The following is a 22,495-nucleotide window of genomic DNA, read 5'->3' on the forward strand; positions in this document are numbered from 1 at the left end:
TTTTTTTTTACTTCACCTCAAATCAACAGATGCGTAAAACCTGACCATAAAAGATAATATTAATAATAAAAATATTAATTTATATTATATTAGAAGCTTATTGACGGCTACCAAAAGCATCTTGTTGAAGTGCAAGTTACTAAGGGACATTTAACCAAATATTTGTAGGGACATATGTATATTGAGCCCATATGTATAGTTTTGATTCTGTGTGGATGAGAGAAAATCTAAAAGAAATTCAAACTTGTGCACCCAATTTTTGATTTTTAAAGTCAATAAAGATTTATCCTGTACAATCGTTCCACCCTGGAAAAAAGCCAAAAATCACCATGGCATTCATGGATGAAAATTTCCAACCACAACTATACCTAACCTGTTTTAGTTTAAAGTTTGACCTATTGAAAATCCATAATGTTAAGTTAGCTTACAAACAAATAACTTAATATCCTTTAAACACGATTTACATACACACAAAGTGACATTTATCTTATTTGGAAAATTAAAAAAAAAAAAACAAAAAAAAAAAACAGCAGTATTTAGTTGTACGTGATCGTTTTTGCACTCCAGGTCAGACATTTGTAGACTTCAGGAAAAGTATGATGCGCTGACTCCTGAAAAGCAAGCTAGCCATTATGAATGAGAAGTAGAGCCGGTCAGTTTGATGGACGTGAGAAGCTGCAATGGCTAATAACATACAAACATTTTTTTAAATTACTTTTAACCAATCAGAAAACTATATGCAAATATCATGCGGTTAAATTTCACAGTCAAATGAGCTAAGTGAGTCTAATTTCACGAGGACCTATTTAACTGGGATGCTCGTGCCGCTCAAAGATACTGCGGCATTTCCTTTATACTCGTTGAGTCGCAGCGCTTGGTTGGTATCACTCCGCCGGCAGAGGAAATGCTCCTAGACCAATCACATCTGTGTTTACACCATCACCTGTCAAACACACACCCTCTGGTAGATTTTCTCTTTGAAAGGTAGGATTTCTAGGTTTATTTTATCTTTACTTTTTAATGCACATATGAATGCATTGGGGGAGTTAAAGTGTAGTTACGGTGGCGATAGAGTCGGTTCGCCTGCAAGCGACAAGCAGCCGGGGATAGCAAGCTTAGCGTCCCGAGAGCTAGCGTGCTGGAGCTGGTTATCCATCCGCCTGGCTTGTTTTTTAGCCGATTATCAGAAAGTCCTTGCGCCTAATCATGTCTGGCTGAGGTCGGCGCGAAGCGATGCGTGTTAGCTCAGCGAAAGTGCTTACTAATATTTTGAGACCTTTAGTTTGCTTTTAACCGATGTTAGTTAGTTAGGACCAGCCGTGCAGTGCGTCCTCAAGCTAGCAAGAAATACATCAGTCGGCTGGAGAAAGGTGCGTTTAGCGAAGCTGTTAGCTAGCACCGTGTACGGCTGCCTTTTTTATTTAGCTGCTGCAACTGATAGTTATAACGGTGCTCCTATTTCCTCCGTTTGTTTCTAGTTTTCTCGCCTAATGTTAGCAAACTAACATCGTGGAAGCAGGTGGTGACCCACAGTGGGAGCCCGTTTAACCCCCACAACCCTCTGCGTGCTGCGAAGCACCGCCACCACCATAACGGAAAGCGCATCTACTGCCAAAAGTCCCGCTTTTAAAACGTTCACTGTGGTAAAAAAAACACACTTGTGTAATAGCTCCAAAATGTACCTGAAGTTAAATGACCCTAGACGGTTACATTACATTGTAACTCCATTAATTATTGCTGCTTCATTAATGTGTAAAGACGCATTTAGCGAGGAGCTAATTTCAGCTGCTTACATTACTGTGTCTCGGATAGTTTTATCTGTAAGAGTGCTGCACGTCCATTATTTATAAGCTCTTCAAAAGATTGTTTTTATGTTTGCTCCCACTGTGTAAAGTCTGAGGGTATCTTAAGACCCCACTGCCACTTAAGTATCCCTTTTATTCCCCCTTAAGTAACGTCAGTGTTAAAATGGTATTATGCTGTAATTGCTCTTTTAGCTTGTTCCATCCCGCACAAATATGATCCTGAAATATGACATTTAAAATGGCACTGCTCCTGTATCTGACCAGCTGGTTGCTGTTGGACTAAAGCTATTAAACACACTTTCAAGAGACACTGCAGTTTTGCTTACAGGGCAAAAAAAAAAAAGTAGTGGGACATCTATTTTTTTATTTATTTTTTGTCACATGTGGTGTTTGGAAGCGTTTGCTCTCAGGTTTCCTTAGCTGTTGAATTTGTGAAATCTCAGAGGGAGGATTGTTAGAGAGCAGAGGAGAGGGAGGGAATTGAGGAGGAGAGTGAATCAGCTCGAGACGGTATAAGGTGCAGTGCAGTGTGGGTGTTTACCCAGCCTCCATGCTGTAGAGCTGTTTGATTTACCTTTGTTCACTTTTACTCTTTCTTTTTATTTTCCTTCCTGTGCATCCAGGAGCTGAAACACACACTCACACTGAAGCGCCTACGGTAGCCGCTAACTGGACGGACTCTCTGGCAATTGACCTTTTGCAGGTAAGCCTGGGCTCTCTTTCTACAGTTCTGGCAGACAATACTACTTCTGAATGATCACGTCCTCCACAGCTTTGTCTTTAGAGGGTACAACTGCTGGATCATTTGCAATGCGGGTGGACTTGAAGAGCTTGGTTCATATGGCATCCCTGAGAGCACACAGTCACGTTTAAGGAGCGAAAGCTCGACTGGAGAGCTTCATAGATGTTAGATAATAAAACAATAAAAAAAACCCAATCACTTACATTTTTATCGGAAAGATAAAAAACAAAACAAAAACTGTCTTAAAACAACTCAACAAAAGTTGTAAGATTAACTTCCTCAGCTGCTAATTGGACTCATAAATGTGTGCTTGTAGTATTCACTGATTTTTATTTTACTGCTCTGTTGCCATAAATAAAATAAAAATTCCCCTTAATCACAAGACTGTATCAGTGTTCCCAAAATGCACAGTTACAGAGTTCAGTGCCTGCCACCCCCTCACCCCCACGTCCTCACCCCCTCGCATAAAGAACTTTATGGCTGCAGCGAAAATAAATGAAATGATATGTTTCTCCTCAATAACATTTTATCTCAGATTACAATAGAAGTACACTACATTTTAACATTCTTTCTAATTCAAACTGCATTCCTTTAATATGTTAATATTTATACTTTAAACTGCATAAAGTGTATGACTATCTCTATAACTCATTCGAAGGCTTGTCCTTGAGTTTCTGGACATCGCAGCAGAAATGGGGTGCTGTCACCTTCTCATGTGGTCGGGGTGTAGCTTTAGCCTGCTGTGGGTGTAAATATACTGTGACAGCAGAGGATGCTGATGTTAAACATGGTCAAAGTCGCAGCATATGTGCAGCTAATCCCTGTGAGCTCAGAGAGTCTTCAGAAAGCTTAAAACCTTTTATGAAGGGCAGCCAATCAGAAGAAACGTGGCTTAAATGGAGGATGGCCTCAAAGTGAGAGGAGCTAAAATGACTTAAAATGACTTGTATGTAGTGGATTAACTCAAGGGCCAAATAAGTATTATTTGACAGCTTCTTTGAAGGTTTTGATTACACATTTTAGAATACTTGTAGCAAGAACGAAGTGCTCTTTTTATGCCACTTAAGTTCATCGCCATCTCTTTGCTGTCCACTGTGTGTGTGTTAAATGCAGAGGACAGGCTGCAGCTCGACTTTAAAGACCCGCCAAAACAGCGTCTTTATTTATGTGCTGCTAGATAAATAGATGTTTTTAGTCTAGTTGTGCATGAACCCCTCGAACCTTGAGTTAGCAGAGATCTTGGAGGTCCTGTGGGTTATGTTTTGGACTCACAATCCTATGGGACCCACTGTTGTGATGCGAGCTGAGCAGATCTGACCTGTGATAGTGCATCACGAGGAATGTCCGCAGCAGTTGTCTTGGACAGCTCTGAGCGTTTGACCTGTGATAACCCCGTCCCCGAGGCTTCGCAGCACTGTGTGTTTATCTGACGCTTGTTAAGTGCTAATTGGAGCATCTCAGGTGCAGCGTGCAGCATCGGTGCAACGCGGCAGAGCCACAGAGGGAGTGTGGTTCTTCAGGGCCTTCTCTAAGCAGTCCTAGAGAGCACAGGGAGGGAAACAATGTGAAAGCAATTTGATCGTAGTTAGTGCTTTATCAGTCTGAGATTTCATGAAAACACAGCAGTGCGTTTCCTCCTCTAAGGTTCTGATTTATTGTTTTTCTTTAAAAAAAAAAAAAATCAATATTCCCATGTTTCCGTTTCAGTGGAATAGTGGAATAAGTCTTGAACCATGAGCTCAGTGGCAGTGTTGACCCCGGAAAGCTTTGCAGAGCATCGCAGTGGTCTCAAGGACCAGGAGATCACAGGTAACGACCTGCACCTTCCCACTTATTTTTATTCTTGCTAGAGTTTTCCCCTCACGAGCCCAAACTAGTGAGCAAATTATTAGCCCAAGTTTAATGTGTTTAGATTTTCTGATATGTGCATTATGTGTTTTTGACACAGGCTTATTTTTATTGTTGTTTGGTATCTTTGTTGTTAACAATCCTTCCCTACACATACTGTTTTCTTACTCCTTCCTTGCCATTTTTATCTTTATCTCTCTGGGCCAGGCTGCGTCCCGGAGGATGAGGCCTACATCCCTACCTATCTGGAGGCCTTCCCTCCACTGCCGGAGAAGGGAGCACCAGGGGAGAAGGCTGGAGAGCCGCCTTCGGCATGGGGGAGCAAGATCAGACCCATCAAAGCCTCTGTCATCACCCAGGTGAGGAGCCCACTGTGGGGACTGTTAAAAGTGAATGAATGCATTTCTCAGCTCTTTTAATGATGATGGCTGTAACTGAATTTAGCCTCAAGCCTTTTAGCTGCAGTAGAGCTGGTCTAATGAAAGATGCATGTTCTGGGAACAACAAGCAAGAAAAAAACACTTTCAACTCGTCTGTACCCAGGTGTTCCACGTGCCCCTAGAGGAGCGTCGTTACAAGGACAACAGCCAGTTTGGGGAGGGCGAGGAGGCCAAAGTGTGCTTGGACATCATGCAGCGAACGGGAGCGCACATCGAGCTGTCTCTGGCCAAAGACCAGGGCCTGTCCATCATGGTCACTGGCAAAGTGGACTCCGTGATGAAGGCTCGCAAAGAAATCGTAGCTCGATTGCAGACACAGGTAAATGCACTCGTACTACTCATAGTATAATTAAGTGATCTGGATTTGGAAAATATTGGGAGGATATACATATATGTAATTTTTTACTTTCTGTTTGAAAAGCTGGTCAGAGTGTGTACAAGTAATCAATGTGAGCAAAAAGTTATTAATGCTCTAACACAGGGATGTTAAAGTCATTTTACATAGTGGGTCAGCGTAACTGCCCTTTCTGTCAGTATAAAGAGATTTAACTCAACATATGAGATGGTTACGTTTAATTTTTTTTAAAGAAAAAAGACAGAAAAGAATAATTTCAATAGTACGTGTGAGGTCCTCCTCGTTGTAAATGTGTAAAACTCTGTTAGCTCATTGCCCAGAGTGTGCTGTATTTATAACACATACAAGAAAAACAAAAAGTTCTAGTAGATGCTGGAAAAAGTGGAACTTTTCAGTCATTTAATTGTTCACCTATTACCAAACTCTTTGGTGTGGAATGAATGACGCTGCAGGTGGAAACTTTATCAGGAGGAAAATCTGCAAATCTTAAGACAATAGTTTGATACTTTATTGATACCGCAAGGGAAAATTTTTTCATTTGTTCAAAATCGATGTACTCCTGTTATCTGAAGCCTTCCAGTGGGCCAGATTGAAGTCTTTGCTGGGCCGATTCTGGCCTTCAGGCCTTATGTTTAATACCCCAGCTCTGTACGAAGTTAAAGAGACAGGATATCCTTAATATGGTCATCTCAGGTACACAGCGTTGGCCGCGAGCACAGGAGTTCCATCTGCCTGCTGTTCGAACCTCTTGTTTGTGAGGGGCAACCAATCAGAAGACAGTCTGTTGTCAGTATTTGTGCAGTGCAGGCTTTACATTTGTTATTCATTCTTGTGTGACTTGCAAAAACAGTGAAACCTCTGAAACTCAGATAAACTTAAACCCGCAGCAAAGAATTTGAATACGCAGCCATCTATCTTTGAACAAAAATCACTGTGAAGCAGAAACATCAGAACAGTGTAACCGGTGGCTAAAAAATGTTTTTGTTTCGCTCTGCGTAATGTTGAAACGTGATCCAAAGACACACACGGAAGGCAAATACCGGCTGCGGCTCGAATAATCCTATCAGGCCAGTTTAGGACAAAAAGTTGAGCCGGAAAATGACCATCAGCTCCCAGGGGTGGCCTTTGTGCCTCAGCAGCAAACATGCTGATTTCCACTTCAGTTGGTGCACTGAGCTGCAGTTACTGGTTGAAAAAAGTGCAGAGGCTCTCTGTTCTCTTTTCAAGGTCGAATGCTTTTTACCAAGTTTAAAGAAAACTTTGATAGTAGGAATTTTATGTCATCCTGTTACTTTCCCTGGTAGATGATGACTATTAAAAAAAGGTATTTTCTGTACATGTGCACAAAGCTCCACCAACATTAGAATTAAAAGGGATTTCTGTGGCTGTTGCTGTACCCTGATAAATAAGAAGGCTTATTTCCATTGGGAAACACTACAAATCTAACTTACTTGCTCCTGAAAACTTTCTCCTGCTCCTCTAGGCGTCGGCAACGGTCGCCATCCCCAAGGAGCACCATCGATTTGTCATTGGGAAGAACGGTGAGAAGCTGCAGGAGCTGGAGCTGAAGACTGCCACCAAGATTGCTATTCCACGCCCGGACGACCCCAGCGCCAACATTCGCATCACCGGCACCAAGGAGGGAATTGAGAAGGCTCGCCATGAGATCCTGCTGATCTCTGCTGAGCAGGTCAGACATGGGTGGGTGGATAGGGGGGTGGGGGTTGTTTTAATAACTAATTTCTGCTCAACTGAAACTAATTGGTCTCGCAATGTGAAAAGATGCACAAACAGTAGCATTAGGAACTAAATTGTTTCTTACTATTCAATATTGAATCGTGTTGAACCATCACCATGACGTCACGTTTGATCGACTCTTCTGTCTGCCGTCGTTCTCCTGCTCTTCCTCACCCACTCACCAGGACAAGCGCGCGGTGGAGCGTCTGTCCCTGGAGAAAGCCTTCCACCCCTTCATCGCCGGAGCCCACAACAGGCTGGTGCAGGAGCTGAGCCTTGAGACAGGGGCCCGCATCAGCATCCCACCGTCCAGCCTGCCTAAGGACGAGATCGTCATCACCGGCGAGAAGGAGGCGGTCGCGCTGGCTGTCAGCCGCATCCGAGCCATCTACGAAGACAAGGTGGGACTGTTTTCCAGAGATTATTCATGCCCCATCCTGCAGACATGGGACATGAGCGACTTTAAGTCCTCTTAGGTCAAAAATCCCCCAAAAATCAGATGCCCTGTTATGTTTACATTGAGTTAAAAGGTCAAAGGTCATCTCTTCCTCCTTTCAAACTGCCCAGACGATCAGCAGATCGAAACCCAGACCTTTGTTGGCTCGACACATTTTCATATTTAAATTCGTATTTTTCAATTGTATTATTTCTTGGTAATACTAGTCTGTGTTTGTGGAGCGGCTGTCTGATCACATTTGACTACCAAAGCATCAGTCAAATGTGGTACTCGAAGAAACAGAGACACGTGTTTGAGTTAAAGATAACAGCTAGGTGCTCTGGGTGTGCTGAATTTAAGCCTAATTTAAAGGTTTTGTAGCATTATTTGTTGACTAGACAAACTTTAAACCTCAGATCCATAGAAAATTGTTCAGAATAAAGGAAGTCAGCGTTGAAGATGGATTAAAGTCCATCTTTTTAATGGCCTGAACAGTTTTCACTGATTGCTTTTAACCAAATTTAGAGAGAAAGGGAAATTTTCTTAAAGGCCATTACTGTCCGAAGCGATTGAGCCAGAAAACGACCTCCACTGATGTCTGCTGCTTGGTGGGATCATGTATGGTTGTAAATTGTACCCCCTAGAATTGTGACCTTTCTGTACCCATGATGCTGCCTTTTTAGCATTTTTTTTTTTTAAATATTGTTTGTATTAGTTGATATATCTATTCTTTATTTCTGTATTTTATAGATGTGCAATGAGCTGCTGTATAGCCACCTTTACCCAATAAAAGCAGGTGTAACAGATTTATATAAAAGGACAAATGTCAGGTTCTTTAAAATAAAAAATTCAGCTTCTTTAAAATATCCATGTTAAGCGGGGTGAGGGTAGAGCAGGGCGATATGGCCAAAAATATTTATCACGATATATATTTGAAAATTTGCGATAACGATATAACTGACGATATAATTGATGCGAGACAAAATACAACTCCACAACATTACTAGCGCAAAAAGACAACCTTCCATTAATTTTCACTTAAACAAGAAGCTGGTTTTTATGTACATTAAAGCTTTATAAAAATGTAACAGTGCAAATGCAAATTCCTTGCTGAAAGTTTAACCAAAAGGCATTTCCAGTAGAAATGGGCTGACATATCCTGAGCATAACCATGTATAATATCCACTGAAGTTAAAAAGAGGTGCTTTGCAACATTAAACTGCAGTGTGCAGTGCGTATTTTTTGGACCATAAGGTGCACGGGATTATAAGGCACATTAAGCGAAACAAAGCAGTCAGATAAATCAAACTTTATTAAACTCATTCTTCTTGCTTCCTCCACTTCTGTACCATTGATTCATTAATGTTGAATTCTCTGGCAGCTGCTCTATTCCCATGTTGTTGCAGTATATTAATGACTAACCTTGTATTGTGGATGGATTATCTCAGTTGTTCTCCTGACTGACGTTTGGTCCGTTTACAGCATCCTGCCATGCGATTGCATTTGTCTCTAACCATGAAGAACCTTCACGTTAACTTTTATAAGTGGAAAAGTGTTAGCGTTCATCCTCCAGCTTCACTGTTTATGTTATGCTAACATAGCTGTGTCGCTAGCGATCACCTAGCACATCATTATATACCAGCTAGCCCAACTTCAGTAACCCTACAAACGTCACTGCTGTTTAGTTTCCTGCCTTCATTTATGTTGGAAGTGATAGCAGAGCTGTACGTTTGAATTTTTTCAGAAATCTCTCCGTCAGAACATGCTATATCATGTTTAGGTAACTAGCGAAACTAGCGAGCTAACTTTCGCTAGCTTCCTGCTAACTTCTAACTCCGTTAAATGTAATAAATTTTGTTTTCATGGATGCCTGGAAGTTAAACTGAATTGTTACACCTGGTAAAGCAGCAATGCTGATCGTTTTATTAAAGATGAAAGAATTTAGACAGTTAACTCTCAGTGATGCTGCAGTGTTTGTTTGACCTGAAGTATACGGAGTTTAGGACCCAGATTACTCCCAGATTTAAGAGCATCTTAGTCCGACAAATACGACAATAACGACGGCCGCTTGCATGTTCTGCAAAAAAATGTGCTTTGTTGTGTATCTGACGGATAAACACCAAACCAGTTCCACATCACTGAAGTTGCACCATTTTTACAAACCAATTCTGGTTCATCTGTTTCACTCAACAATCGGCCATGTGCGTATGAAAACAAAGGCACTGCGCATGCGCGTTTTACTCATATTGTATCGCGATATAACGTTATACCGGTATTACCGTGAACGGTATAATATGGCCCAGCCCTAGGTGAGGGGGGGTTTAAGTGTGTCATTGGTTGTGCTGTTACAAACGTTTTCACAGTTATGCCTTTGTTTGTGTACGCGATCAAAGTGAAGCGTTTCTATGCCGACAGCATGCTAGCGTGTGGCTGTGAGCGTTCATGTGACTATTTCTCTGAGCTGCTGTTCATGTGTTTCAAATTCATGACTGGCTCATTGGACATATGGGAAGCTGAGTGGCTGATTGGAAATCATCCGATTCTGTCTGCTCCATCAATGCCTTTCTTTTTCCTCTTTTTGTTTTTGTGGTCCACTTGTTTGTGTCATTGACCTTAAAATACTTAATTTGCATCAGTACTCATGATGACGTGTTGTTGTTTTGTTGTTGTTGTTGTTTTTAAAAAAAACACAGAGTCAAAAATATCAAGCCAAAAATATAAAATAAAGACTTTCCGTATATGTCAGGGGCCTTTTGGTCAGAGTAAAGCAAGTTCGGTCATCACACTGGTCCTGTGCGTCTTTGTGTCTTGTCCAGAGAAAATTTACATCACAATATGCAAACTATGCATGTGCGTTAGATTTCAAGTGGACTTGCAAGCAGTTTAGCAGGAATAACGACTCCAGCTGCATTTGTCCTCAGAATATAATCAAATCTTTAAGATTTTGCAGAAATCCAAACAAAGAACAAAGAAAATGATAAAAATAGGATCACATACTTAATAAAGGGGAGTCTCGTGTTTTTTATTTTCATGCATGATTTTTATTTGCTTTTTTCAGTCGTTTGTGCCAGTTTTTTCATCCGGGCTAAATTTGCATTGACATTTTAGACGCTCGGGTGTTTCTGTTACCCCGAACGACTCGCTGTGGGAAAGCAGCGCGCGGTTTAGTTTAGGGTTTTACTGAAGGACACGCATGACTGCAGGCAGCTCAGTGTGGCTATTTTGTTTCACCAGTCTTGTTTTACTTGTTCGCTCCATCTCATGAACCATAAAGCTAATCTGTACCAAAGGTGTTTGATTTAATGTGTTTCTGTATTTAAGGAGGTTATTTAGAGTTTGTGCATTATCTCAACTTTAAAGAAGCTCTGTGAGATGGATGGGTGAAGCAGAGGAACTGCGTGTTTGTAGCAGATGAGCTCCGATGATAGGCAAGCCGGAGATAATAACGGGAGAAAATTGGATTTCCCCAGAGAACAACAGGATGAGAATGCTAATGTCATTTAGTGCATATATATGATTAGCAAAAACAAATGTACTTTCTCTGCTGCCTTCCCACTTTCATCTGTCAGTCACCCTCCTTCTGTTCCCTTCTCCTTCCCCAGGGTTATGTCCGGTCTTTCTGTTACTTGACTTTTCCCATCTCCTTCCTGCTTCCCTGATTTCTTTCTTCTTTCTGTCTCCTCTTATGTTTCCATCCATCCCTCAACGAGCTTCTCGATTTACCCACATCCTCTCGCCACGATTGTCTTATCACTTGTCCATGTCCTCCTCGCAGAAGCGGAAGACCACGACTATCTCTGTGGAGGTGAAGAAGTCTCAGCATAAGTACATCATAGGTCCGAAGGGCAACACCCTGCAGGAGATCCTGGAGGCCACGGGGGTGTCGGTGGAGATGCCTCCTCTGGACTCCAGCTCAGAAACCATCATCCTCAGAGGGGAGCCTGACAAACTGGGACCAGCACTCACACAGGTCTACGCCAAGGTGAGAACACGAGAAAAATGTAATTAAAGGACAGAGATGGGGATTGCATTTTGCTTAATGTAATTAGCTTTTGTTATGGCAGAAATGTAGGGAATAAAAGTCCCTGAAGTTGCATTTACAGGGTACATCCAAGAGGTACTCAGACGGCCTAGATTTCCTTTTTTTTGAGACTTTATGTTTAGATGTATTTATTTTTAATAGTTCAGAGCAGCAAGATTAACAACCTCAGCAAGTACATCACATCCACATCTTTACAGTGAAAGAAATTGGGAGAGTTGGGCAATGATTAATCTATATGTAGTTTATCAATATTAGAGGCAAACATTTATGATGGATTTGTTGACCAATCCAGAAGTCATATAGCAACATCTGGTTTTAAGTCTTCCTTTAAACTTTGGTTTTGGGCTCCACCAGGTCAGGATACGTACTCCACCTCACCCTGTGTCTGAAACAAGCTGCTTTAGCTTCCGTGACCATAAAAGGAAATCCGTGGTGAGCTGAAGTCAGCTCGGTACAAGCATTGGAGACTGAGCGTGTAGAGTAGTCTGAAGCCTGAGCTTTGGCTCACAGGGATTACTTGCATGTACACTGATCTCATTTTAAATATTTAATATGGAAAGAAGGAAAAGCCCCATATAACCCCTTTATTTTAAGTTGCAACTAAGCCATTGCAGAAAAACTATTTCTGTGATTTGTCAGTGCAAACATGGTTTTAATGTTTTGTACCCGTTCAGGCTAAGAGCGTAATGGTGGTGGAGGTGACTGCCCCCGCCTGGCTGCACCGCTTCATCATTGGCAAGAAAGGACAGAACATCGGGCGGATCACACAGCAGCTACCACGGGTAAGGAAAGGAGAACAAAGAAGGCGTGGGGTGATCTGAGGTAAAAGCCAGAGATAACACAGAAGTCTCACATCCTGCTCCTGCAGCGTGACAGAAAGCTTTGTGGGGGGAGGCTGTGTTACGGCAGCAGTTGTTGTGCAAAATGGGACCAGTAAAGCAAAAAATGCTGGACAAAACACAGACAGAGAAAAGTGACTGCGGAGGACACTTGATTTTAGAAACTTGACGTCAGCTGAGATGAATTACAGCATGGAAGAATCAACACAGAAGGGGAAACGTCCTAACTGGCTTGCCTTTATTCCTGTCTGTGTGTAGGTTCACATAGAGTTTACCGATGGCGAGGAGCGCATCAGTCTTGAAGGGCCGACGGAGGAGGTGGAGCAGGCTCAGGCCCAGATACAAGAGATCATCAAGGACCTGGTCAGTGCAGACACACACGTACACCAACACAACAAAGCTACGGTAGACATGACGTGTATTGTCTTCTGTCACTGAAAGAAATATTGCTGTGTTGGACAAAGCTTTGGAAGAGCCGCACACACTTATGGTTCGGTAGACCCGAAGAGAGATAAGAGAGAATCACGTTTGATTGGTTGAGTGTTGGTTCACATTTATAAATCCAAATCTCCTTTTTCTTACCCGGTGTCCAGCTGGTGAGGATGGACTACACCGAAATCAACATAGATCAGCGTTTCCACAGACACCTCATCGGAAAGAACGGAGCCAACAGTGAGTCGATCGCTTTACCCCTGACCTGAAAACTAAACTGTAGCAAATCTGTCATACTCCCAGGTGGAGCCCTTGTTGCACCTCATTAGTTTGTCTCCCTACCTGCAAAACTAACAAAGAATATGTTTTTAAAAGTGCTTTTATTTCATGTTTTATATAACGGTAAAGATCATTTGATCCACACATATCGATGTATTTAGATTTTTCCTGTCAGTCATTCTAGTTGCTTTTAGTTTAGATAATTCAAATGCTGCCTGGGGTAGAATATTTAATGGAAAGCATCAAATTCAGGGTTTTGAGTGATTTTTAAACTGAAAAGTTGTCATGTGGCTGTCGCTGATCTCAGACTTCCTGCAGTGTTTGTGTTGTAAAGCAGGGAACTGGATTGTGAGTCATGAGTCGGGTGTTAGTGACCTGATTTTCGTCATGAGAGCTAGTCTTTGATAACAGATGTCAGGCTCTTACCTACAGCACATCAGTGTTCTCCAGCAGGTTTAAAACTGCTCCATCTTTGAGCATGAATCCTATCTGGCTGTTAAGTGATGACGTATGAGACCTGCTTCCAGGTCCAAACTGCGTCCATTAATGCTGTTGTGTTTTTAACATGTTTTAATGCTTTGTATCTTGTTCTGTTTAATCTGAACAAGCCCCTAAAAATAGTCAATGATCTCTGTCGGCCTCTCTGAGTTTTTATTACCACTATTCATCTGCAGCAGAAAAAGCTGAGTTTTTAAAAACCTTGCGATGTAACTACGGCCCATGGTTTGCCACCAGATGTTTGAACAGGTCAGAAAAGAGTCATTCTGAGGCTAACGAAGACTTGAATGAGTACATGAAGCTGAGGATCAGGATTTTTGTCATAGCGAGTAATCCAAACCACGCAGCAGTATGTTGATGACCAACCTCGTGCTGATGATCGATCGTCTCAGTTTTTCTGAAGTTTGGTCAATTTTCAGCATCTTTTTCCTGCCTTGCATTTGTCCCTAACAATCAGGAACCCTCATGTTAATTTTTTTGAGAGGAAAAAAAATTTAGCGTTCATCCTCCCACTTCCCTTTGCTCAGGTGTTTATATTATCCTAACCATAGCTGTGTAGCTAGCCACCACGTAGCACATCATTATAGCTAGCCCAACTTCAGTAACCCCACAAAAGTCACTGCTGTTTAGTTTTCTGTCTTCATTTATGTCCAAAGTGATAGCAGAGCTGTACGTTTTAGTTTTACAGAAATCCCTCAGTCAGAACCTGGTATATCATCTTTATATGAAAACTAGCGAGCTAACTCCCTGCTAACTTCTAACTCTGTTAAGCTTCATTAATCCTGTTTTCGTGGATGTTAAACTTAATTGTTACACCTGGTAGAGCAGCCACACTGATCATTTTATTAAAGATGAAAGAGTTTAGACACTTTTTAACTCTCAGCGATGCCACGGTGTTGTTTTGAGTTTGGACCTGGAAACGTCTGAAGGTGGATAGACGCTATGAAACATGGATTTAGCTTCTAAAGTGTCCTGCAGAAATCTTTTCCATCCTTCATTTCTTTATATCTTGTTAGATAAATAGGAAATGGTTGCAGCATTTTATTAAAACGTGCAAACATGTACTATATAAGACAAAACAGAGTTAGTACAATTCTATGGAGCTTGAACTTATGTTTATTCTACTACTTCAGGCTTGGATGAATGACGAAACATTTCTCCCTCTCAAAACACTGCATGTAGATAAAAAGAACCAACTTTCAAAACCTTTTGGACACGTTTTCTTCTAAACATTTTAAGAGAAATAGTTCTCTATGGACTGATTCTTATTTAGCGCTTTTTGCTCTCCCGGATCCTTCAAAGCGCTTTATGCAACATGCCACATTCACCCATTCACACAAGCACTTTCTTCTCTGCTTTAAGTGGTTACCAGCTAACACTGACACACATTCATACTCCGATGGATACTTGTCCTGATGTTTGTTTTTTAAATCATGGTCTCCTTTAGAGTATTAGGGGCAGTGAAGCAGGACATTCTTCAGGTTGTGTTTCAGTGTGAGTGTGCCGGTGTGAGAGTGGGTGATGTCAGGTTTTCACTCTTATTTCATTTCTGCTGTTTTCCCTGTATCACTACAGTAAATCGTATCAAGGAGCAGTACAAGGTGTCGGTTCGAATCGCGCAGGATTCTGAGCGAAGTGGCCTGGTGCGGATCGAGGGAGATCCTAAAGGAGTACAGCTGGCACGCAGAGAGCTCATGGAGATGGTTCAGAGGATGGTGAGAATGGACTCAAAGCATAGGTTCATTGGTTTGATAGAGCCAGATGACATAAAGAGCTTTATTTCTTACGTTTTTGTCATTTCAAGGAAAACGAGCGCACCAAAGATCTGATCGTGGAGCAGAAGTTTCACCGGACAATCATCGGACAGAAAGGAGAAAAAATCAAAGAAGTTCGAGATAAGTTTCCCGAGGTGAACGTCCTCTGTGACCCGAGAGTTTGTCTGGCCTTGTCATCACCGTTCAATGATTTGTTTTGACTCAGCTGTAATGTAATTTGGTGATTATCATCTCGCTGCCTTCTAGGTCATTATCAATTTCCCCGACCCGTCGCAAAAGAGCGACATCGTCCAGCTGAGAGGTCCAAAAAATGAGGTGGAGAAATGCGCCAAGTTTCTCCAGAAAATCATCGCTGACCTGGTACGACCCTCTGTTTTTGTCGTCTTGCCTCTCCCTGTCCTCAGCCCTTACACAGGTTTCTTTCTCTCGCAGATTGAAAATAGCTTCTCGCTCTCCGTTCCCATCTTCAAGCAGTTTCACAAGAACATAATTGGCAAAGGGGGCGCCAACATTAAGAAGGTGAGATTTATTTTTTTTTACAGGTTCTGTCCAAATCTGACTCCTAAAATTATTAGATCAGAATGTAGCGTTTAAGACAAAAACTAACGGCAGACGCTCGCACTGCCAGATCCGCGAAGAGACCAACACCAAGATCGACCTGCCAACGGAGAACAGTAACTCGGAGATGATCGTCATCACGGGCAAGAAGAACAACTGCGAGGCGGCCAGAGACCGAATCCTCGCCATCCAGAGAGAGCTGGTGAGACATGGTTGCTTTTGGTTGATGCTTGAAGAGTTTTGAAGAAAATAGATTTTTAAAATCTACTTTCTTTTTGTTTCTTGGATGAATAATTTATTAAATCTTTCGATTAGAGTCATATCCATAGACGATCAGTGGAGTTGTTAACCTGAAAAAACACTCCTAACTTGCATTAGGAAAATCAGCGGGTTGCTTGCTGGCTTTAATCTTATTTTATATTTTAAAGAGTCGATATAAACTTAACTTCTTAAATAAACGGCATCTTTGCCATTATGGCAGTTCTAGACTTAAAAAGCAGAATTTAATTCTCCCTACACCGCTCGACTTTTTGAAACCACATATGCAGAGATGAACTATTAGATATGGTTCTGAGCCAAAATCCGGTTTCTCTTGTTTTTTTATCATCTCTCCAATCCCACAGAAGGGTACAAAATTCTCCAAAGTAATATTAAAAAGAGGAAAAAATGACAGTGGGTTAAGATTTCTTTGTTAAAAGAAGCTGGAGATATTATATCTCTTGGCTGGCCTGGGAACACCACCGTATCGCCCCAGATGAGCTGTAGGAGGTGGCTGAGGTTCCCTGCTCAGACCTGCCCTCTGCAACCCCAGCCTGGATGAGCAGCAGAAGGTGGATGGACTGAATATTTATTGGTTTCCTCTGTTGGGAATTAATTACGTCTTCTAAAATGTTCGTCTTTGTCGTCAGTTTTTAAACTGCATGAAAATCTCAGCCTGTCCCTCTCCGTCCCTCCAGGCCAACATTAAAGAGGCAGAGGTCACCATCCCAGCCAAGCTGCACAACTCTCTGATTGGCTCAAAGGGCTGCCTCGTGCGCTCCATCATGGAAGACTGCGGCGGCGTCCACATCCACTTCCCCTCTGAGGGCTCCGGCTCCGACAAGGTCACGATCAGAGGGCCCGTCGGTGAGGTGGAGAAAGCCAAGAAGCAGCTGCTGCAGCTGGCGGAAGAGAAGGTGAGCAGGAAAGAGCGAATAAATAGAAGAGGTGACTAAAAGTTTAAATACTTACATCCTCCTCCCATCCTCTGCCTTTCGCAGCAAGTAAACAACTTCACCGCTGAGCTGCAGGCCAAACCAGAGTACCACAAGTTCTTAATCGGACGGGGCGGGGCCAATATTCGCCGCGTCCGAGACCGGACGGGCGCCCGGATCATCTTCCCGTCGCCTGACGACACAGAGCAGGAGCTGATCACCATCGTAGGGAAAGAAGAAGCCGTACGTCAGGCCCAGAAGGAGCTGGAAAGTCTGGTCAAAAATCTGGTGACGACCTTTGTCCTACAAAACATCACCATTTAATTCATGTCTTGATTCTTGATTTTTCAAATCAACAATCTCGCCGTCTCCCTTTGCAGGACGACGTGGTGGAGGACAGGATGGTGGTGGACGTTCGCCATCACCGCCACTTCGTGTGTCGGAGAGGACAGGTGCTGCGGGAGCTGGCTGAGGAGTACGGCGGCGTGGCTGTGAGCTTCCCTCGCACTGGAGCGAACAGCCAGCGGGTCACGCTGAAGGGAGCGAAGGACTGCGTGGAGGCCGCAAAGAAACGCATCCAGGAGATCATCGAGGATCTGGTGAGAGATGGAAATCACGTAGAGACAAACGGTCGCTATCTGCACTCAGGTCAAAGCTGATTTATAAGAATCTGACTGTGTGAAAGTCACAGAAATGCTGTCAAAAGTAGCTGCAAGTTTTCTACTTTGGACAGACATGGATGTTATTTCAAGGACGCTTCAATAAGCTCATTATTTATAATTGGAATCGAACCTGCTCCCGGTGTGCTCACCTTTTGTGTTTTCTTCTTTCCTCCTCCTCTCTCTCGAGCAGGAGTCCCAGGTGACCGTGGAGGTGGCAATCCCTCAGCGCTACCATCGCGCCGTCATGGGCCCCAAAGGCTGCCGCATCCAGCACATCACCAGAGAGCACGAGGTGCAAATCAAGTTCCCCGAGAGAGACGACAGCGCTGCAGGTTAGAAACGACCCACGACGTGCACCCGCAGCTACGTCCTGCTGCTGCTGTGAAGATGTTGCCGCTGCAGAGGGGTTTATGTTGCAGTTTAGCACACTAGGTTAGAAATGAGCAGGCCTTTCTCAAGTTTCCTCCCTACCTGCTCATCTGTCCGCATCAACATTTAGAACAGCTGATAAAGGGAAATTAAAATGTCAAAGAAGAGACGGGAGAAATAACGGTCAGTCAGTGTTATGATTGTTGACGCTGCATAGTCGCACAGCACTGTGCACTTTCCCTGATGGCAACACAAACAAAATTAGCTGTTCCTAGCAGAGTCGGGTAGAGTGTAATTCTTCAATCCTTCAAGTTCCACCAGATCACAATCTATTGATGGCAGTGAGTCTGTAGCATGTGTAGTATTTCGTATTCTTTTACATGTATAAAAAAAAATCAGTGTTTAAGAGTTGTATATCAAAATATAAACTTTTAATCCCTGTTTTTCTCATTGTAAACTTGCAGCTCAGGAGGTTTCGCCACAGGAGAACGGTGAGGTCAGTCCAGAGGCGGAGTTTGTGCCCCGCAAGTGTGACATCATCACAATCTCTGGGCGGGCAGAGAAATGTGAGCTGGCTAAAGCAGCCCTGCTGGTAGGCGCTATCTTCATTAAGCTGAGATGTGACGCTGTTTAATGTTCATTAATATCTCTGAGCACACGCTCTGTGACTCCTCCTTCAGGCGTTGGTGCCCATAACAGAGGATGTGGAGGTGTCTTATGAGTTGCATCGCTACATCATTGGCCAGAAGGGCATTGGAATCAGGAAGATGATGGAAGACTACGAGGTAAGGCGACACGCTGCTGCTCTCTGGTGCCATCTACTGGGACTTTCTATACCCGTGCTTTCCAAACGTGTGAACTTTGGGGTTTTGTGCACGTAGGTGAACATCTGGGTGCCGCAGCCTGAGAAGCAGCTGGATGTGATCAAGGTGACGGGCCTGGCAGCCAACGTGGAGCGAGCCAAACAGGGGCTGCTGGAGAGGGTGAAAGAACTGCAGGCCGAGCAGGAGGACAGGGTACAAGCACACACTGTGTCATGTTTATCATCACAGTTCAGTTTTTCATTTGCTTCTCGTGATCGTAGCGACAGATTTTCAGATTATTCATCATCCACAATCATTACGCCATCCATCCAGATTAGACAAACCTCTTTAAAAAACTTTGAAAGGGGGAAAAAATGGAAGCACAAGTTTAATTCTTAAAGTTAGGAGATTACCACAGGGGTCATGATTTCCTGATAGCAGTGAATGTGTAGCGTGTGTAGTATCTCTTATTCTTTAACATGTATTTAAAAAAGAAAGAAAACAGTGGCTCTGTCTCCTCTCAGGCCCTGCGTAGTTTCAAGGTCACCATGTCTGTGGATCCAAAGTTTCATCCCAAGATTATCGGCCGCAAAGGAGCCGTCATCTCTCAGATCAGAAAAGACCACGACGTGAGCATCCAGTTCCCCGACAAAGGAGACGAGCAGCAGGTCCGTTTCCCTTTTTTGTCTTTTCCTGGCTCTGTGCCGAACCGTTCCCATTGATCACTTCAAATCCTTTCCTTTTCCTCCCAGGATCTGATCGTAATCTCGGGGTACGAGCGTAACGTTGAGGAGGCGCGCCAGGCCATCCAGCAGCTTGTCGCTGAGCTGCAGGAGATGGTTAGCCAAGACGTTCACCTGGACCCGAGGACCCACGCCCGCATTATCGGGGCCCGCGGCAAAGCCATCCGCAAGCTGATGGAGGAGTTCAAGGTTGGTTTGGATCTATTCATAGATCGCTCGTTTTGAAGTTAAACGAGGAAATGTTTGATCTTCACTCCTCTGGTTTCTCAGGTGGATATCCGGTTCCCTCAGCCCGGGTCGGACGAGCCCGACAAAGTGACGGTGACGGGCCTTCCTGAGACGGTTGATAACGCCATCGATCACCTGCTCAACTTGGAGGAGGAATATGTGAGTTCACTGAATATAAGACAGAGATGCAGTTACAGCACACGTCCTGCACATGCGGCTAAAATTCCATCCTCAGCAGTGATGAACAAACGCATTTTAGGAAAGGTCATGAAATATGAGATGATTGGGTTTTACTTTAACGGCGTTGCATGATTTTTAAAATCACAGGAGGTCAAAATGACCTCTTTGGCGGTTCTAGGGTTAAACATACCGAGCATGCTTCTCAGTCAAGCACTAGCAGTCAGAAACAGGACGCGATCTAAGAACAGCAGCAAGGTTCAAAGCAGCACAGAGGTACAAGAGGAGACGACTTTGAAGGGGAGATCAGCCAAATTTAAATCTGGTTGTTTTGCTTGTTTTACATTTCTGTATTTTTAAATCTGTTTTTGTTGGATTTGAGGAAATATTCATGATATTAATGAACTCTGAGGTATAATAATCATAATTAAAACCCACCGATGAAAATGTGTTTTTCCAATAAATTGTGACAGAAATCCCCCCAAAAAACACTTTATCTGTTGCGGTTCGCGAGTTATTGTACCAGATAAAGAGATTTGTGGTATATTTGCAATCACGTTTCTGTTATTTTGTAACTATGTTTTAAATTTAATATATTGCTTTACATGCCTTCGGGGTAACAAGTAGATCCACAGGATCCCGGCCAGGAAATGAAAATCATTCTGACTCATCAACAAAGGCTGTTTTCAGGAGCAGTTTTCCTTCTGTTCATCTCTCTCAGCTGCTCAGCGTGACGGAGACAGAGACTTTGGCAGCTTACATGAAGCCTCCATCTCGCTACGGAGGGGGAGGCGGAGCAGGTGGAGGGGACGACAGCAGCGGGGGTCCGGCTAAGGGCTTTGTGGTGCGGGACGCTCCCTGGAACGCGGCTGGGAACAAGGTGGGATGTCTTAGTTTAATGACATGATCCTGTTGTTGGAGGGATGTCTGTGCAGTAAGGGCCCATCAGACCGTGTGTTTTCTTTCCAGGCTCCCGACATGAGCAGCGCCGAGGATTTCCCCACGTTCGGGACAGGCGTAGCCCCAAAGCAGGCATCGGCCTGGGGCCCCAAGAAGTTCTGAAGCTGTTCATCTGGAGAAAAACCAACAAAACTTCTGTAAAGTAGACGATGAGAGACAGAACAAATCTCAAATCTAATTGCTGCTCGCCTTCCCCTCCTCTTTAGTGACCTTCCTTTTGTCTCTCTTTCTCTGAACCACCCCCTCCTCACTGTTCTCCTAACAACCAGCCACAATGAATTCTGGGAGAACTATTCCTTCTTTCTTCCTCCTGTCTCCCTGAGTACCTCCTCCTCCTCTTCCTTCCCCCGAGAGAAAAAAAACATTGAGTCCTTTGTCCATAGTTTTGCTGTCCTGCTCTTCCTCTCGGTTCAACCACTTTTGTTTGTTTGTTTTTTACTCCTCCTGCTTCCAGACTCCGCCCCCACCCCTCGACATCACGTCAGCGCGGTACATAAGAGAAGTTTGACTTTGTCAGAGGGCAGCGAGGAGGCATCCTCACGTACCTGACGCAAACCTAAAGAGAGGAGAGTGTGGTTTTGTTTTTTAGAGCGAGAAGAGTTTGTAAGCACCGACGACTTTTAAAGATTTCCTCTGGTTTTTACGAAGAGCTTTCTCATTTCCAGTTCGCTAATGTGGTGCAGTGGGCTGTATCCGTGCGTTGATGGGCTCAGGAAAGGTTTTTCCACCCATGAGTCTCTTTAAAAAAAAAAAAAAAATTATTTCCAAACTGGGAGCAAAAAAAACAAACAGCTGCTGTAGTTCTTTTTAAATAATAAGTCAGAAGACGTGGAAGTCCTGCACTGGTTGTTTTGTAATGAAGGTTGTTTTTTTTGTTTTGTCACAACTGTTTTATTTATTCAGAAAAAAACAAAAGGAGCCATTTCATTTGAACTACTGTGACCATGCGTTTTTATAAAGCACTCGCTGTAGCTTGCAACCTTGCGTCTGGGAGTGAATGCTGTACGTCAGGGGTGAGAACATGTTACTAGTTGTTCGAAGTGTACAAAGAACTTTTCGCTATTTTTTTAAATCTGTGTGGGATTCTTATTCTTTTTGTTGTTGTCGTTGTCCTTCTTGTTGGTTTCTGGTATATTTGAAAGACTCTGTATGCGTGTGCGCGCGTGCAAGTTAAGATGTATATTTGAAAGAAGCTGAACCAAACTTTTACTTGGTCTTTGTCCGTTTGTCTGCTCGGAGCTCATCCTGGAGAGTTTTTCTTGTTTCTTTTTGTTTGTTTGTTTGTTTGCTTTTTTATTTACCTTCTGAACTCATCTTTAATTCAGACGTGCTGCTTAAAGTGACATCTCTGTTCCAGGATAAAAAAAGAAAAAACTCAACCATAAACAGCCGCACTTTGGTTTCCTCTCCTTCAGGTGCTTCATTTTACGGATATTTCGTAGCAAAAAAAAAAAGATGCCCTTTTTTTGGTTCTGAGACTTAAAATGTGAGCTCGTTGCTAAATTATACAACCGACCCAGACTTCAAGCAGTTTAGCTAAACCGTGCTTGTGCCTGGAGGTTTAAAGGAATACT

The 22,495-nt window shown here is 43.2% G+C and overlaps 1 protein-coding gene across 2 annotated transcripts; it reads left to right on the top strand.

Annotated features, from left to right (window-relative positions):
* Positions 1–846: 846 nt before the first annotated feature.
* hdlbpb (high density lipoprotein binding protein b) lies at positions 847–22,130 on the top strand. Of its 2 annotated transcripts, none has more exons than XM_026162093.2 (28): positions 847–984; positions 2,429–2,508; positions 4,255–4,356; positions 4,603–4,754; positions 4,939–5,154; positions 6,674–6,880; positions 7,113–7,328; positions 11,139–11,345; positions 12,080–12,187; positions 12,503–12,607; positions 12,838–12,916; positions 15,029–15,168; positions 15,258–15,362; positions 15,475–15,588; positions 15,661–15,747; positions 15,857–15,988; positions 16,743–16,961; positions 17,046–17,267; positions 17,360–17,578; positions 17,832–17,973; positions 18,475–18,602; positions 18,691–18,795; positions 18,892–19,026; positions 19,338–19,481; positions 19,566–19,745; positions 19,827–19,943; positions 20,683–20,841; positions 20,931–22,130. In XM_026162093.2, the coding sequence occupies exons 3-28, from the start codon at positions 4,281–4,283 to the stop codon at positions 21,021–21,023; spliced, it is 3,807 nt and encodes a 1,268-aa protein (XP_026017878.1). In that variant the 5' UTR covers positions 847–984; positions 2,429–2,508; positions 4,255–4,280; the 3' UTR covers positions 21,024–22,130. The 2 variants fall into 2 exon arrangements, with proteins under 2 accessions (XP_026017878.1, XP_026017880.1); XM_026162095.2 differs by lacking the exon at positions 847–984 and adding an exon at positions 1,310–1,370.
* The last annotated feature ends 365 nt before the right edge of the window (positions 22,131–22,495 follow it).

The sequence above is a fragment of the Astatotilapia calliptera genome, chromosome 3 (assembly GCF_964374335.1).
Source record: "Astatotilapia calliptera chromosome 3, fAstCal68.1, whole genome shotgun sequence".
NCBI lineage: Eukaryota > Metazoa > Chordata > Actinopteri > Cichliformes > Cichlidae > Astatotilapia > Astatotilapia calliptera.